At 43.8% G+C, this 18,578-nt stretch overlaps 2 protein-coding genes across 9 annotated transcripts in view; one reads left to right on the top strand and one right to left on the bottom strand.

Moving 5' to 3' along the window:
* Positions 1-1,338, top strand: part of PIP5K1B (phosphatidylinositol-4-phosphate 5-kinase type 1 beta) — a 346,015-nt gene extending 344,677 nt beyond the window's left edge. For all 8 annotated transcript variants that reach the window (XM_035303089.3, XM_054255089.2, XM_078367069.1 and 5 more), the window contains one exon: positions 595-1,338. In XM_035303089.3, the coding sequence (XP_035158980.1) occupies positions 595-597 (3 nt within the window). In that variant the 3' untranslated portion in view covers positions 598-1,338. The remainder of the gene's footprint in view (positions 1-594) is intronic.
* A 3,321-nt stretch (positions 1,339-4,659) lies between these two features.
* Positions 4,660-6,281, bottom strand: PRKACG (protein kinase cAMP-activated catalytic subunit gamma). The gene is given in 2 exon segments (XM_078367093.1): positions 4,660-6,192; positions 6,195-6,281. Coding segments are annotated over 2 exon segments (1,050 nt in total). The 5' UTR covers positions 6,252-6,281; the 3' UTR covers positions 4,660-5,199.
* Between the last annotated feature and the right edge of the window lie 12,297 nt (positions 6,282-18,578).

Below are 18,578 nucleotides of genomic sequence, written 5' to 3'. Positions count from 1 at the left end.
GGGCAACAAGAGTGAAACTCCATCTAAACAACAACAACCAAAAAAAAAAAAAAAAAAAAAAAAAAAAGGAGAAAAGACTGAATATAATATTGCTTTCCCCACATATATCATAGTACAATTGTCACAGATTGAGTTAGCTGGCTCTGATTTTCAATAGCTACCATTTAAATACTTGCTGAACATATTGTTACCACCTGGCCACAGGGATATTGTTTGGAAAAAAACATTTACAAGTTCAAGGCCATGTTTAAGTTGTTCTTTTTGGCTTTGGACCTAATATACCACAGCACATCCCTAGTCCCTGTGCACTTAGAGGGCAAGAGTGTGTCTTAGTCAGTGTTGCTTCCTTCCAAGTCCTGAGCACAGTGCTGTGATGTAGTCAGGACTCAATCTTGATAAACATTGGTGTAATTAACAGGTTACAGGTCCGCCAAAGCAGCATATGCTATGCTGATCATTGCAGAAGAATTCCAAACAAAATGCACCTCATTTTCCAGATACAAGTGATTGGGAAAAATAATGAACTTGCGTTGCCACTCATGGGGAAGGCACTAAAACCTTGTCTCATATCTGCTTTCTTTTTTGCTCTCCCAGTAAGTGAAAATGGTGACCACCTAAGCACATGGATGACCACATGGATGAGACATGAGCACAGTTGTGGCAGAGAAGTTTCTCCACTCCAGAATTGTCCACAGCAACTTGGCTGAGCCCCACTACACACAGAGAAGTCATCAACATGAGTTAACAGTTTTCGAGATGTCAACTTCATGCTGATCAGCAGATGGGATGTGAAAAATACTACCCTATTCTGTCATTTGCTGTTGCTTGCTGAACTGTGAAGAACTGCATGAACTATATTTAAGCTGCTTTCTATACCATTGCCAATCACATTTTTGTACTTGGAAATGCTATTTTCCTGTGGACTTTTGCATTATTTCATTGTGCATGCATCCAGTGATTACACATAAGCAACATATGTAATCTGCTTATATATTTTTTAAAATCCATCCATGCAAATGGTAAATAAAGTATAAATTCTTTTTGCAGAATTATAGCTCATGTCATTAAAAGTTTAAATTGGTTTCATTTAAAGATCAATATAATAGGTCTCCCTATACTTTATAGAAAACTAGCTTCTATAAAGATTTTTTCACTGTTTACTAGTGAAATGAGAAAAGCAAAGCTATTTATAAAAGGCCTTATGTCGTGTACATACATCGTCTTTGAAATATTTGTGATCTAGTTTATTGCTTGTAAAAGAGAAATTATATAATTTATTTAGTAAATACTACTGTAAACTATAGTTTTGTTGAGAGAAATAAAATATTTTGTTCTCAATTGTGGTGGTACATTGATTCCAATGATTTATGGTCTTTACATTTCTTTTGTTAATTAAAAATAACCCAAATACTCTTCATTTGAGATATTCAGAAATCCTAAATAAACTGAGTTTCATGATGCATGAAAATGGAAAAAAAATCAATTAATGCAGTTTACACCAATTGGTAGGTGTCCCTAGCAATAGAGACATTAAGAGGCTGGGAGAAAAATCATTAGAAAGCAAAACGATCAAGGCTGCAGAAACATATTCCTGATGAGTAAGATGCTCAGTGTTAAATACTTCAAGTTAAAACAAGCTGGTTCTTGTAAGCAAACATGCTGTAAACTTTTGTAAATGTAGCCCAGAGCCATAGTTACTCAATGTAAGTAGCAATATCACTGCAGAGTCAGTGCTGGAAAGCTAGGATGTCTTACATCCTAAATGGGGATATCAGCAGGGAATTCTGCAGAAGTGGATGATGGAGGATCCTCTGCCTCTCTCTAGTATCCATATATGCTACCACTCTCCTTTACTACATGACTTTTCTTTTTTCTTTAGATGGAGTTTTGCTCTTGTTGCCCAGGCAGGAGTGCAATGGCACAATCTCGGCTCACTGCAACCTCTGCCTCCTGGGTTCAAGTGATTCTCCTGCCTCAGCCTCCCAAAAGCGTTCGCAAACTGCTGCATACACACAGCAGTGTAAGTTGAATGCACACATTGACAAACTTCCTCCCAGATAGCTGGGATTACAGGCATGTGCCACCATACCCGGCTAATTTTGTATTTTTAGTAACGACAAGTTTCTCTGTGTTGGTCAGGCTGGTCTCAAACTCCTGACCTCAGGTGATTGGCCCCCCTCGGCCTCCCAAAGCACTGGGATTACAAGCGTGAGCCACTGCACCCAGCCCTACATAGGTTTTCATAGGTGAATCCCACTCTTTACCCTCCCGTTTGTAAATCTACCCATTTATCTAAGTAGGGTTCTTAGCCTAGAACCCACTGATTCCTAGAAGAGTCAGAGATAAACATTAACAGGGTCATAAAATCATATACATGAGTTGGATATGCTTTTGTGTATATGGGGGTTTTTTTCATTAAGAGAAAGAGTATACTTTTTATCAAATTCACAGTGACCTGGACCCAAGAAATGTTAAGAACCTTTATTTTAAGGCCTAACTCAAATGCTATTTCAATACCATGAGGCTATGATCCTCTATCCCCACTTGAATCACCCATGGCCTGCCTATGGTATCTCACATGTTTGAAAAAACCTCAACATTTTCAACTGTTTTCTAATCATTGAGGTATAACTTACATATGCTCAAGTGCACAGCTATGAATTGTGTGGTCCAACGAATTTTTACATTTGTGTATACTCATGGGCCCAGCACCTAAGCAGATATAGAACATTTTCAGCTAACCTGTTAAATCTTTCATGTCCCCTCTCGACCAATGCCATCCTCACAGGTCACTATTATGACTTCCAGCATTATAGTTTTGCCAGTTCTTTTCAAACAAAACTTTATTGGTAATAGTTGTTTTTTTGTTTTGCTTTTTGGTTTTCGGGATTTTATTTATTTATTTATTTTGAGACAGAGTCTCACTCTGTCAGCAGGCTAGAGTGCAGTGGCACAATCTAGGCTCACTGCAACCTCTGCCTCGCAGGTCCAAGCGATACTACTCCTGCCTCAAACTTCTGAGTAGCTGGGACTACAGGCACGCACCACCAAGCCCAGCTAATTTTTGTATTGTTAGTAGAGATGGGATTTCACCATACTGGCCAAAATAGTCTCAATCTCTTGACCTCGTGATCTGCCCACCTTGGCCTCCCAAAGTGCTGGGATTACAGAAGTAAGGAACCGCACCTGGCCTTGTTTTTTTGTTTGTTTGTTTGTTTTTTTGAGACAGAGTCTAGCTGTATCACCCGGAGTGCAGTGATGTGATGTCAGCTCACTGCAACCTCTGCCTCCTGGGTTCATTGATTATCCTGCCTCAGTCTCCCAAGTAACTGGGATTACAGGTGCTTGCCACTATGCCTGGCTATTTTTGCATTATTTTTAGTAGAGAAAGAAGGGGTTTTGCCATGTTGGCCAGGCTGGTCTCAAACTCCTGACCTCAAGTGATCCACTCGCCTCAGCCTCCCAAAGCACTGAGATTACAGCACCCGGCCTTATTGGTAATAATTTTGACAGATGTTTACAACAGCACACTGTTCAAGAGGAAATCTCATCCTTTTGAAGCACATAGGTTGAATCACCCTAAGCCCACCTGAAGCCCCACCCCAGGCCTGAGAGCTCCTTCTGGGATGGGGAGAAGTGATGAGGGGGAAATATGAAGATGAATAAGGTGGCTTGCCAGCAGCTCCTCACTTTTCTATGAAGAAAGAAAATAGGCCTCACACAGTGGCTCATGCCTGTAATCCCACCACTTTGAGAGGCCAAGGCAGGAGGATCACCTGAGGTCAGGAGTTTGAGACCAGTCTGGCCAACATGGCAAAACCCCATCTCTACTGAAAATACAAAAATTAGCCAGGGGTGGTAACAGGTACTTGTAATCCCAGCTACTCGGGAGGCCAAGGCAGGAAAATTGCTTGAACCCATGAGGCAGAGGTTGCAGTGAGCCAAGATCATGCCACTGTACTCCAGGCCTGGGCGAAAGAGCAACACTTCATCTCAAAAAAAAAAAAAAAAAAAAAAAAAAAAAAATCAAAAACAGCACAAGGGTAGCAGGAGAGAAGAGGTGAAGGATGGCTGACAGCTAAGCTGGAGGAAGAGGACCCAGGTTGGGAGGAGGCAGAAGCTGCTCCGTGAAAACAGGCAGCCCCTCCCCAACAACCCTAGCCATGAACCCTGGGCCATGAGGTAGGGTGGAGGGACTGAGCCCCTTCCATGTCCTTTTGCACAAGTGGCTTCCCATAAGGGGAAGCTGGATATTACAATCTGGCCAAAAATAAAATTCAGGAGTTTCAGGGAAATGATGCTGTGCAGAAAGACTTGGGCTTGGGACTTTCCCTGTCTTTTGAGGGGACAATTTCTCTTTGGCAGGGAGTGGGACAGCTGTTTTGTCTGGCTCCCACAGCCCAAGGGTGAAGAAAAGTCTGTTGGGGAAGAAGAGAGTGGAGGCTTCCTGAAGGAACAGACCTTTGCAAGAGTGGCAGAGGATGCCCCTGGGGAGCAGGAAGGGGAGATCAGCAGTTCAAGAGGGGAGGTTCAAACTTCAGAGCCTGCTTCCAAAGTCAGTTAGCTTCCTGGATTAGTTAAAATGGATCTGGGAATGGGGAGACATGGGAAGGGTGGGAGGGGTGAAAGTAGAGGAAGGAGGAAAAGGGGACACTGGTGGAACTTAAAGATTTTTATTTTTTTAATTTTTAATTTTAGCAAGCAGCCCACTGAACATGGCACTAAACCTCTCTCCTTCCCAGGCAGGATTACTCTGAAAGGAGGTGTGCTTTTCATTCATCCTATCTTAGCAAGTGGTGCCTGTTTCGTGCTGGAGTTAAGTGTGAGCCCCTCTTCCCATACCCTGTTCCTGGATACATCAGCAAGACCTGGCCTGAATAGAGCTGAGAAACTCGTTTACAACAGATAGAAGTGGGCTGGGGCAAGGGGGACTCTGTGGGAGGAGGAAGGGAGAAACACAGAGGGCCCAGGAAGGCATAATGGGTGAGGGAGCAGCTGGTGTTTCTGTCCCTCTAAATATCTGGGCTTCCTGCTACCCCAACCCTGGAAGGTGGGGTGGGGATGAAACTAGATGCAAGGAACTCTGGGGCCCTCTGGCTGTTCAGTCCAACCCTGCCACCCACCCACCCCCCACCCACTCACCAAAGAGAAAACAAGAAAGAAAGAAAAAAGAAAACCCACAGGGGCACAAGCACACCCCTAAAACTCAGAAAACTCGTTGGCACACTTCTCGTTGATGGAGATCCAGATCTCTTCCTCCTCGTAGTTGTCAAAGTTACTGGCATCCCCAGGGCCTGCCAACTTCGGGATGAAGGGAGCTTTCACCTTCTTCTCATAGATGGCAATCCAATTGGTTGTGGTGAACCACTTGTGGTTCTTGATGTCGCCGACCCCATTCCGGAGGTTCCCGAAGCGCTTGGAGAGGTCCACCTGCAGCAGGTTCCGCAGCAGGTCCTTGAGGTCAGAGCTGACGTGGGAGGGGAACTGCACCTTCCCAGAGACGATCTTCTGGTAGATTTGGACCGCCTGGTCAGCATAGAAGGGCGGGAAGCCCATGGCCATCTCATAGGTGAGCACCCCCAGGGCCCACCAGTCCACGGCCTTGCTGTAGCCTTTGTTCAGGATGATCTCGGGGGCAAGGTACTCGGGGGTCCCGCACAGGGTCCAAGTGCGGCCCCTCACGCGCTTGGCGAAACCGAAGTCCGTCACCCGCAGGTAGCCCTGCTGGTCGATGACGATGTTCTCGGGCTTCAGGTCGCGGTGGATGAGGTCGAGCGAGTGCAGGTACTGGAAGGCCAGGACGATCTGGGCTGCACAGAAACAGGCATGGGGCTCTCTGAACTTTCCGACGCGCCGTAGGCGGGAGAACATGTCCCCACCCGGCACGTACTCCATCACCAGGTACAGGTTGGAGTTGTCCCTGAAGGAGAACTGGAGCTTGACAAGGAACGGAAAGTTGATCGCCTGCAGGATGCGCTTCTCGCTCAGGACTTGCTCGACCTGCTTCAGTTTCACCACCTTCTGCTTGTTGAGGATCTTCATGGCGTAGTGGCCGCCGCTCTCCTGGTGCCTCACCAGCACCACCCGCCCGAAGGAGCCCGCGCCCAGCGTCTTGAGCAGTTCAAACTGATCCGAGCTGGCGGTGTTCTGAACAGGGTGTTCCCATCTGTAGAGGAAATCTTCTTTGGCTCTCTGGCTAGGAACTCTTTCACCTCCTGCTTGGTGTCCTTCTTGGCGGGAGCGTTGTCCATGGTGTTTGTGGCGACCGTTGCGGGGATCTCGCGACCGTTGGGGGGAATCTCGCGACCGTTGGGGGGAATCTCGCTACTGTTGGGGGGAATCTCGCTGCCAAGGCCGCGGAGTTGGCGCCCCCTGGAGCTGACTGCTTCGGCTGCGGCGCCGCAACCTCCCCGCGGTGCCCCGGGCCGGGTTTACAGTCCCGGCTTACAGTCCCAGCTACATAGGAGGCTGAGGTGGGAGGACTTTTTGAGCCTGGGAGGGTGAGGCTTCCGTGAGCCAAGATCACCCAGCTGCCCTCAACAATATGAATAAATCGAAAATGCATTATGCAAGTGAGAGAAGCCAACTTTATCTAAAGGGGACTTAGCGTATGAATCCATTTCTATGACGCTCTAGGAAAGGCAAAACTATAGTGTGAGAGAACAGGTCAGTGATTGCCAGGGCTTGGGGTTAGGGGAGGGTTGGACCATGAAGGGACAGCCTGAGGGAATGTGGGAAGTGATGGAACACGTCTGTATCTTGATCGTGCTGGTGGTTACAATGTGTTGGTGGTGGTCTACATTTGTTTTAAAACTCACAGAACTGGCTAGACGCGGTGGCTCACGCCTGTAATCCCAGCAGTTTAGGAGGCTGAGATGGGCGGATCACCTGAGGTCAGAAGTCTGAGACCAGCCTGACAAACATGGAGACACCCCGCCTCTACTAAAAATACAAAAAATTAGCCAGGCGTAGTGGCACATGTCTGTAATCCCAGCTACTCGGGAGGCCGAGGCAGGAGAATCTCTTGAACCCGGGAGGCAGAGTTGCAGTGAGCCGAGATCACCACTGCACTCTAACCTGGGCAATAAAAGTGAAACTGTCTCAAAAACAACAACAACAACAACAAAACAACACACACACACACACATACACACAAAAACTCATTGAACTGTAAACAACAAACACACACACACACACACACACACACACACACACATAAAAACTCATTGAACTGTAAACATCCCCCCACCCCCCAAAATTTAATTTTACTGCATGGAATGTTTCATTTTAACACATACATATGATTTCCTTTCTTCTGCTTGCTTTGGGTTTAATGTGCTCTTATTTCCTAAGGTGGAAAACTAAGGTCATTGATTTCAAATCTTTCTTCTTCCATTACAATCACTTAGTGCTATGAATTTCCTCCTAAGTATTGTTTTAGCGGCATCCCATAAATTTTGATATGTTGTATTTTCCTTTTCATTCAGCTCAAAATATTTTCTAAGCTCCCTTTTCATCTTCCTTGACCAATAAGCTATCTAAAATTATATTCTTTCATTTCCAAATATTTGGGGATTTTTGAAGAATTTTCCTATTGATTTCCGATTTAATTCCATTGTTAGAAGACATACTCTGTGTGACTTAAAATCTTTTACACTTCTTGGGACCCATTTTATGGCCCAGAATATCATCTATCTTGGCAGATGTCCTATATGCACTTGAGAAGAATGTATATTCTGGTGTATTCTGCTGTTTGGGGATAGAGGGTTCTACAAATGTCACTTAGGTCAAGTCGGCTAGTAGTAATGCTCAGGTCTTCTATATTCTAATTGACTTTCTGTTTACTTATTCTATCAGTTATTAAAAACCTGCCATAGGAGTTTATGAGAAGTCAAAGTATATGGGCCTTCCATCACTCCCCCAGGCCACCATGTTAGCTGCACAGCACCCTCTAGAAGAGAGCCAGCATTCACTCAGCTATCAAGGGGTGAGTTCTGAGCTGCCTTCCCAATTCTGTACAATAGATTCTGTCCTACATCACAAATGCTGAGCTAAAGGAATATCCATTTATCCTCCTATTTTCTCTTCATCTTGTCCTTTAAGTTTGACAGCTAATTCTGCCTACCCCACCACACACACACACACACACACACACACACACACACATCACCTCTAGCTAGTGCAAGTAAACAACACCCTTTCACCCAGCCCCGAAGGCTGAACCAAGCAAAATGGAGAGGAAGTCCTGATTACTTGGTTTCTATTGTGACTGTGAATTCTTGCCGCTCAGTTCAGCAGATGTTGGTCAAGCAGGTGTCTACTGTGTGCAAGTCCTGGTTAGAGTTTACAGTTTAATCCAAGGCCAATACTTGCATACTAACTATAAAAAGTTAGAGGAAGAGGGGGAAAGAAGAAAAATTAGAGGAAAGTTTAGAGGAAGAGGGGGAAAGAAGAAAAATCTGTTGATCACCTCAACTTCCGCAAAATGGAAACCCACATTTCCTCAACAAGAACATAGCAGGGGGGTCAACTGCCCCTTGTGCTTTGGGCAAAGGCAATTCCCTGGCAGATGGAAATTCCACATCTCCCCCATAATCTCACTGATTTCCTCTTCATTTTCATCACAGTAGATCTGCTACAATTCTCCCCATTTCTGATTTACCTCCAGATTATTCAGAGGAAATTTATACACAAAGAGCAATTAGTGCAAAACCATTCTCTTGGACCCATGCCTTGGAAGTGGGGCAGGTTTTTTAGAACCAGGCTGTGCCATTCCATGACAAATTCTTGTGGCATTAATCTCTGAAGTTCAATTAGGAAGACACAGGGGTCTAGAGGGAACATATGCTGCTGCTAGAAATGTCCCCATGCTTTGTTTACAGGTCAGAACATCAAGTATTTAACTGTTGCGGAACCAGCTGCAGAGTAATTACATCCGTTATTTCTCTCCACTTTCCATTTTTCTCTTTTCCATAGCCTTGGGAAACAAGGGAGTCCTTAGCATGCCAAGGAAACAGGGAACCTTTTGCATTCAAACAAACCCTTTCAGGAGGAAAAGATTAGAGTAGCAAGATAAAATGTATCTGCATGGTCTGCTTGGAGCTTGCCTAGGGGGCCAGATGAAGAGGTGAAAGCCAACTCTGCTTTCCTGTATGCCCAATGAAAGGCAATCAAGACCATTCTTCTTCCCCAAAACTGCTCACTGGAAGTCATGCCAGCTGATTCTCCTCTTTACTGTTTATATGGCAGTTTCCAAATGGCTAATTGCATAAGGCTTGGATCATTCAGTTCTAACTTCCTCTCTATCTGCAAAATATTGATGGGAGCAAAGAAAAGAACAAACTCTACCAGGATTCAAACAAGAAGGAAACTACAAATATCTATCTCTCGGGGAAATATTTACATAATACTACATGTTCTGGTCCAGAGATACTTATCATACCTGGATTTTGACAAGCCAGCTTCTATTAATAGTTTATTTTCTCCTTATTAGCAGAACAGTGTAAAAGAACATTTTGAACACAAAGTTTCTATGTCAGATTTATGATCAGCAAGGATATCTATAAAATGTTGATTTAAAATTGGCATGGCCTTTGTTATATGAAAGATGAAAACAAAAAAAAAAACAGGGCCAGGCACTTTGGGAGGCTGAGGTGGGTGGATCACCTGAGGTTAGGGGTTCAAGACCAGCCTGGCCATCATGGTGAAACCCCATCTTTAAGAAAAAGAAAACATAGAAAAGAAAGATGAAAAATTATGTTATGGGAGATAGGAAGTCCAGAAAGAACTTAATGACAATAATTTATAAAGTACTATATTTATTTACTTATTTATTTTTGAGATGCAGTCTCACACTGTCACCCAGGCTGGAGTCCAGTGATGCAATCTCAGCTCACTGCAACCTCCGCCTCCCGAGTTCAAGTGATTCTTCTGCCTCAGCCTCCCAAGTAGCTGGGATTACAGGTGCCTATCACCATGCCCAGCTAATTTTTTGTATTTTTAGTAGACATGGGGTTTCACCATGTTGGTCAGGCTGGTCTCAAACTCCTGACCTCAGGTGATCCACTTGCCTCAGCCTCCCAAAGCACTGGGATTACAGGCGTGAGCCACCACGCTCAGCCTCACATTTATTTAAAGTTTGGACAATCATTCATCCATTGGTACCACTAATTTTGCCATAATATTAATAGAAGTGGGTTGACACATGTGATAATGAGCACTGTAATGTTGTTGGAACCTGAAAAGGAAATAGTCCTAGAAATAAGCCCAACTTCTTAACTAAAAATATTTCTTCTGACATATAAGAACTGCTAACAGTGATTACCCTTCGGAGTAGCACTAGGAACTTAGAGAAGCATAAATTAAAGGAAGGAACATTTTTACTTCTCACTTTATAAGCTTCTGAACTGCAATTAATTTTGACCATGAATTACTTTACTTATTAACATAGAAGTGAGTTAAAACATTGGTTTCTCACAAATGCATTTACTTCTGTTTTATGTGCCACTTTTATATATTGTTTAAATCCACAAAATGGTATAAAATTATTTTCCCCATATTTTGAAGTTCTTCCTCTTTTCCTGGCAATATGCTCTATTTTTGTCTTTGAGGAATTACTTCTACCTCATTTCATCTGATTCTGTGAGGTTCCCAATCGAACCCACTAACTTGAGTCAAAGTCAGGGATGGCCACAGGACCCAAGATAGGTCAATCAGTTTATCTCTTTCAGGAATTTAATCTTTTTTTTTTAAATCATACTTTAGGTCCTGGGGTACATGTGCTGAACATTCAGGTTTGTTGCAGAGGTATACATGTGCCATGGTGGTCGGCTGCATCCATCACCCTGTCATCTATATTAAGTATTTCTCCTAATGCTCTCCCCCAGCTTGTCCTCCCACCACCCAACAGGCCCTGGTGTGTGATGTCCCCCTCCATATGTCCATATGTTCTCATTGTTCAACTCCCACTTATGAGTGAGAATATACAATGTTTGGTTTTCTGTTCTTGTGTTATTTTTCTGAGAATGATGGTTTCCAGCTTCATCCATGTCCCTGCAAAGGACATTAACTCATCCTTTTTTGTGGCTGCATAGTATTCCATGGTGTTATTGTGCTACATTTTCTTTATCCAGTCTATTATTAATGGGCATTTGGGTTGGTTCCAGGTCTTTGCTATTGTGAACAGTGCTGCAATAAACATATGTGTGCATGTGTCTTTATAATAGAATGATTTATAATTATTTGGGTATATACCCAGTAATTGGATAGCTGGGTCAAATTGAATTTTTAGTTCTAGATTCTTGAGGAATTGCCACACTGTCTTCCACAATGGTTGAACTAATTTACACTCCCACCAACAGTGTAAAAGCATCAGGAATGGAATCTTGAGCAGAGATACAGGGAGACTGGAGACATTTGTAAAGGAGCCATCCAAAGGCAGCATCTTAGAAGGCTATCCATGTTTCTGCAGCTGTTAGCCAACAAGTTCCTTACCTCCTGTCCTTCTGACCCCTGGTATTTCAGTTCTTCCTTTACATGTCTTTCCAGTAATTTTTTTTAAGCAAAGCAAATGGGACAAGGGAGGGGAGAAGAGAAAGAAAGAGAGAAACAAATTTACTGAAGACAATAATGAATTCAGGATTGGACACATTGAGTCCATGGGTCCTTAAGACATTCAGATAGAGATATCTAATTAGCCATTGGAAATTTGCGATTGAATTTAGTAGAGAGATTAAAATTAGCAGCATGGATTTAAGAGGTGTAAGAGTGTTAGCTAAGCAATGTGAGCCAAGAGAAATAACAGAGTCAAGGACAGGGGATTGTGGGAAATACCACTATCTGAGGATGGTGTTAGGAATGTCAGACACTGCTATTTGCCCACCAAGGTTGTGTCTTGTGAGGCCTGCCATACTCAGTCCTTCTGAGACTTTGAAGAGAATTTCTTATGCATACCTACACAAGAAGTAGGCATTGTCACATGGCTGCAATGTGACTGCACATGTATAATGCCTAGTAATTATCATTGCAACATGCAGATAGTATACCCAAGTGGCTGAGTGGGAAACTGTACCCAGAGCAAGATGTTAGATACAGATAATATGGACTATGATAGGAGCTTTGGCACCCATGTAGAGTATAGTGGCATATGAGTTTCTTAGTGACCTCTTCTGCTATCACTGTAACAACCCATATTTCATGATGAAGAGTTGGGGCCCTCAAGAGAAACAGAATAGGAGAATGCTTGATAATTTCCTTTGAAATCCCGTCTATAGCGCTCGCCATCTGTGATGCAGCACACCTGCCAATTAACTTGGCAGAAGGCCCCAGGTGGAACAGAACATTCACAACATCCTTCTGCCAAATATGCCCTACAAATCAGAGCTCACAAACCAAGGCACGCCAAAAGCAATGGTTCTTTATCTTAACTCCACATTAAAATCATGTGAGACATTAAAAAAAAAATACTGGGTCTGCCGGGCGCAGTGGCTCACACCTGTAATTCCAGCACTTTGGGAGGCCAGGGCGGGTGGATCGAGACCATCCTGGCCAACATGGTGAAACCCCGTCTCCACTAAAAATGTAAAAATTAGCAGGGTGTTTGGCACGTGCCTGTAGTCCCAACTACTCGGGTGGCTGAGGTAGAACTGCTTGAACCCGGGAGGTGGAGGTTGTAGTGAGCCAAGACTGCACCGCTGTACTCCAGCCTGGGACACAGCAAGACTCTGTCTCAAAAAAAAAAAAAAAAAAAAAAAAAAAACTGGGTCAGGTATGGTGGCTAACACCTGTATTCCCAGCACTTTGGGAGGCCAAGACAGGCAGATCACTTGAGGTCGGGAGTTCGAGACCAGGCTGGACAACATGGTGAAACCCCGTCTCTACTAAAAATACAAAAATTAGCCAAGCATGGTGGCAGGCACCTGTAATCCCAGCTACTTAGGAGACTGAGGAAGGAGAATCGCTTGAACCTCGGAGGTGGAGGTTGCAGTGAGCCAAGATCATGCCACTGCACTCCAGCCTGGGTGACAGAGCAAGACTGTCTCAAAAACAAAAACAAAAACAAAAACAAAAACCACAACAACAACAACAACAAAAACTGATGGCTGATTCTGCCTCCACAGATTGACTTAACTGTCCAGGCATGTAACTTGAACATTGGGACTTTTAAAAGCTCCCTAGGTGATTCTAATGTGCAGTCAAGTTTTAGAACCACTGGATGAGCCCATGAACACATTTGGTTTAACCCAATATTAAACAGAATATTTTAAATTTTAATAATTTTCCAAATTTAAAGAGTAGTCGATTTCATGTATCCCAGATCATCCAGATTTCCATCTCTTGTTGTACTATTTGTGCACAGTAGACCTACATTTCCAAAGACACTATTCAGCTATGCTGAGTTGAGACTCCACCTTACATAAGCATTTTCTCTGCACGTCCCTGCCCTTCCTGACCCTCCCCACTATCACCACTGCACAGAGCTAATGACAGGTACTGCTTATCATCCTGTTTGCTCTGTGGGTTTTCTTACATTAGCATTAAAAGTAAAATAGTGCTTATGCCATGTCTCCAGCAAAGCAGGAAAGAAAAAGGCAGCCCAGGAAGGCCAAGTGTTCCATAGGGCCTGCCACTCATTTCTGGCACCTGCCTGGCCCCTGCAGCATTTGGGTGCGTGCCCTCAATTTAAATTGATTAATGTTTTCCCAAAAGGAGCACCAAAATGCCTTATAGCCTATAGAGCAAAGAGCTGAGAAGTTAGAGGTTCCAACTCAATTATTTTAATAATTACATAGCTCTTGAAGACAAAAGAAAGCTGTACAAATACAGCAAGGAAAAGGAAGCACCCAGTGACCAATTCCGTAATTCAGGAAATACAGGAAGTTTAAAGAGTTTGTATGCATTATAAGGGACAAAGAAGACTGGAGCTGAACCTGAACTGTGAGGGACAGAAATGCCTCACCTGGAGTGAAAAAAGAAGATTCCAACCCTAGGGGTGAACTGCAGTCCTTTCAGAACTGCAGAATCCCAGGAGCTAGGGCCCAATACAGCCAAGCTTGAGTCTGAGAATCTCCTTTTTTCAGCCTCTCCAACACTGTGCTAGATGAAGACATCTGGCCTCTGGGTCTGTACATTCTGTCCCCTCTGCTATACTCTTTCCTCCCTACCCTCTCTCACCTGGCCAACTCCTCATCTCTCTGATCTCAAAAACTCATGTTCTTAATCACTCCCCTCAAGTCAAGACTGGGCCACTCTCATACGCTCTCATACCCTATAATTACCCCATTATAGCACTTATGTGGCTTTGTAAATACTTTTATGTTATCTCTCTCCTGAACAAGGCTGTGAGATCCATGAGAACATGTTGGTTATCAATCTTTTTTACCTCTCTGTCATCAGCAACCACAGTGCCTAGAACTGTAGAAGCTCAATAAACAATGATGGATGGGTTTGTAAACCAAAAATAAAATTCAAAGCCCCCCAAATTACTAAATGGAACCCCCTCTTGGCCAAGGGGAGTTCCAAGAAACCTAAAAAACTAGTTCAGGCCACTCTAGGAAGGGGTAAGGGTCAGACTTGCCTCATTATATCCTCTGCCTTCTGGAGTCTGTAACCGCCTAACAGGTTCACCTTGCCCACTGCCTAGACAGAGCCAATTTATCAAGACAGGGGAATTGCAATAGAGAAAGAGTAATTCACACAGAGCCAGCTGTATGGGAGACTGGAGTCTTGTTATTACACAAATCAGTCTCCCCAAGAATCAGAGTATTTCAGAATAATTTGGTAGGTACAGGCCAGTGAGTCAGGAGTACTGATTTGTCAGGTCAGAGATGAAATCATAGGGAATCAAAGCTGTCCTCTTGTGCTGAGTCAATTCCTGGGTGGGGTGGGGGCACAAGATCAGATGAGCCAGTTGATTGATCTTGGTGGTGCCAGCTGACCCACTGAGTGCAGCATCTGCAAAGTATCGCAAGCACTGATCTTAGATTTTACACTAGTGATGTTATCCCCAGAAGCAATTTGGAGGTTCAGAATCTGGCAGCCTTTAGCTGCACGACTCTTAAACCATAATTTCTAATCTTGTGGCTAATTTGTTGGTTCCGTAAAGGCAGTCTAGTTCCCAAGCAGGAATGGAATTTGTTTTGGGAAAGGGCTGTTACCGTCCTTGTTTCAAAGTTAAACTATAAACTAAGCTCCTCCCAAAGTTAGTTCGGCCTATGCCCAGGAATGAACAAGGACAGTTTGGAGGTTAGAAGCAAGGTGGAGTTGGTTAGGTCAAATCTCTTTCATTGTAATAATTTTCTGTTATAATTTTGCAATGGCAGTTTCAAGTTCAGGCACAACTGACAGTATTCACGTTACAGTAAGTCTTAAGACTGACAAACCAGATTCTTTTAACAGTAAGATATCAAATTCCAACCAGAGGCTAGTATGACATCACGTGACAGATAAGGAAGGAGATTCAAAAGATTTTACTTCAGAATATGTTTGCTTGCTATATTTTGAAGTGGCCCTGCAAAGCTGTCTTTTGTCAGGGAGAATTTGCATCTGTAAAAAAATCTCTTTTAACATAAGTAGATCTTTCCTTTCCCAGGCCCTCCCTCCAAATCCCTGAAGAGATTAACTGAGAGCCTAACACCTTTTAAAGGTCTGCATAGAAAATATTTGCATCTACAATCTCTAAGCTACCTATGAGACTTCATCTATACAATAAGAACCTTGGTCTCCACAATCCCTTACCTTAACCCAGACACTCCTTTCTATTGCTTCCAGGTCTTAAGATAATAACTTAACTTTCAACCAATTGCCAACCAGGAAATTGTTGAATCCACCTATGAACTGCAAGCACCCTCTCCCTTTCAAGTTGTCACACCCTTCTGGACCAAACCAATGTATACCGCACATATGTACATATATTGATTGATGTCTTCTTTTTCTGTTTGAGATGGAGTTTTGCTCTTGTTGCCCAGGCTGGAGTGCAATGGTGCTATCTCGGCTCACTGCAACCTCCACCTCCCAGATTCAAGCAATTCTCCTGCCTCAGCCTCCTGAGTCGCTGGGATTACAGGCATACACCACCATGCCCAGCTAATTTTTTGTACTTTTAGTAGAGATGGGGTTTCTCCATGTTGGTCAGGCTGGTTTCGAGTTCCTGACCTCAAGTGATCCACCCGCCTCAGCCTCCCAAAGTGCTAGGATTACAGGCATGAGCCTCCATGCCAGGCCTGATTGATGTCTTAATGTGTCCCTAAAACATATAAAACCAAGCTGTAACCCAACCACCTTGGGCACATTCTCAGGACCTCTTGAGACTGTGTCTTGGGGCCATGTTCACTCATATTTGGCTCAGAATAAAACTCTCTAAATATTTTACAGAGTTTGGCTTTTTTTCTTTGACAGGTTGATGAGTGAGTGGGTGGAAGAATGGGTGGGTGAATACAGCAAACATGATAAATGGAAGAAAGAACCTGAGATTAAAGAACTAGTGACTGTCATCAAAAAGCAGGATCCTGTAGTTGAAGATATAAGATATCTGAGAAAGAATAATTTAAAATGGCAATAAAGTCTGAGGTACAGCTACGAGTATCAGCTGGGGTCTAGCCTCACAAACAAAACCTAGGTCAGGCAGTTCACAGAGAACATCTAATGCAGGGAATTTGTTGCAAAGGTGACAGAAGGACTGAAAGAGCTACCAGGGAGAATAAGACAAACTCAAAAATTAAAAATGCAGAAAGTTGCATTTACCTTAACTATGCACAGAGGAACAGAAGGAAAAGGGTGTTATTAGAGCCCAGGAGCAGAGGCTGAAACCACAGCTGTCTGTCCAGCAAGAGGCAGAGCCATGAGGAAATCCAATCACTGCTGGAGATGCTGCCTGAAGGCAATGAGGGAGGGGAGAAAAGGAGGGCCTGCCTCCTTTCCACCACCCACCCACCAATCTGCCACAGATACCTCTCATTGGCTGAAACTATCTTGAAGCAAATTAGCAAAAGAGTTTAGGAAATGTAATTTGCACAGATCAGGCTTCTCTGAAAGAAACAGGAGGAGGAGCATAGAATGGATGTAGAGCAAAGAGGCAAACAAGCAGCCCAAGATGAGAATGGTTTGCTGAAGCTTTATGAGGAGAGGAGTGAAAAGTGGATTCCAGGAACTGTGAAATGGCATATGCCATCCCTGTGGATACTGTAACAACTCTTCAATGCTCCAGAGGGGAAAGGGAGAGAGGACTGTGGTTGGAGCCAAGGAACTCAATGAATGTCAATGTTTAGGAATGATCAAAGGACAAGAGATTAAATGAAAGGGAAGGTGTGTTAGTGTTATGTCCCAGGCCTGATCTGGAAAGAGCAAGGGAGCGGTAGAATAGCAGCACAGCTAAAAGGCCCCAAGTTTGAGCCCCAGCTTGGGCGCTTATTAGCTGGAGGATTTGGAAATGTGAATTAGCCTCTGACCCTTATCATGTAAAATGCAGATAATAACGGTACCCTCAGTATGGCTATTAGGATTAAATGAGAGTGTACATAAAGCACTTCGCACAGTGCCTAATAACAGTAGCCATAGCACAGACCACATTTAACCTACATTCTCAACTCTAGGGCATGAGAAAAAGGCTTTCTCTAAGGTTCTGACTCAGGGTTACCTGTGAGGTTGTGGTCAGCTGTCAGTCAGGGCTGCAGTCATCTGGGGCAAGAGGACCCACTTGCAGCTCGCTCATGTGGTTGCTGGCAAGCCTCATGTCCTTGCTGACTTTGGGCTGTGTGCCAGAGATCCTCAATGGGGCCTCTCCATAGATTCTGACAGCATGGCAACCAGCTCCCACATAGTGAGTGATCAGAGAGAAGGAGAGTGGCAGTATTCCATAACCTCATCTCAGACAGGAGAGACTATCATCTGGGTCACCTACTATTGGTCACACAGACCAACCCTGGTACAGTGTGGGAGGAACTACATGAGGGATGGAATCCCAAAGGGTGAGGGCCCTTTTGGAAGCTGGCTACTACACTTCTTCTCCCTCATCCTTGTTTTTTCTCCATAACCCTAATGACCAACTAACACATTGTTTGTTTGGTTTTTGAGATAGGGCCTTACTCTGTTGCCCAGGCTGGAGATGCAGTGGCGTCATCACAGCTCACTGTAGCCTCTCAGTAGCTGGGACTACAGGCGCATGCCACGAAGCCTGGCTAATTTTTTTTGTTTTTTATTGAAATATATGTTGCCCAGGCTGGTTTTGAACTCCTGGGCTCAAGCAATCCTGCCTCAGTCCCCCAAAGTGCTGAGATTGCAAGCATGAGATACCCTGTTTCTAATACATTGTTTAACTTAGTTATTTTATTATCATCAGTGTCCCTGCAATAGAACATAAGAAGCGAAGGATGTTTGCCTGTCTTGGTCACTGTTGTATAATCAGCACTTAGGACAGTGCCTGACACACAGTAGGGCCTCATTAATATTTGTTAAATGGTGAGTGATGTGCCACTGTAAGAAATTAGCCTGAGTTCCCACTCAGAATATCATAGCATAAGTCCTGTTCCCACTTTCTAAAAATGTTTGTAGTTGATTCTCACAATCTAGAAGGAAAATGGACA

Source organism: Callithrix jacchus, chromosome 1, assembly GCF_049354715.1.
Source record: "Callithrix jacchus isolate 240 chromosome 1, calJac240_pri, whole genome shotgun sequence".
Lineage (NCBI taxonomy): Eukaryota > Metazoa > Chordata > Mammalia > Primates > Cebidae > Callithrix > Callithrix jacchus.
This window is presented reverse-complemented; position numbering and strand designations above follow the sequence as displayed.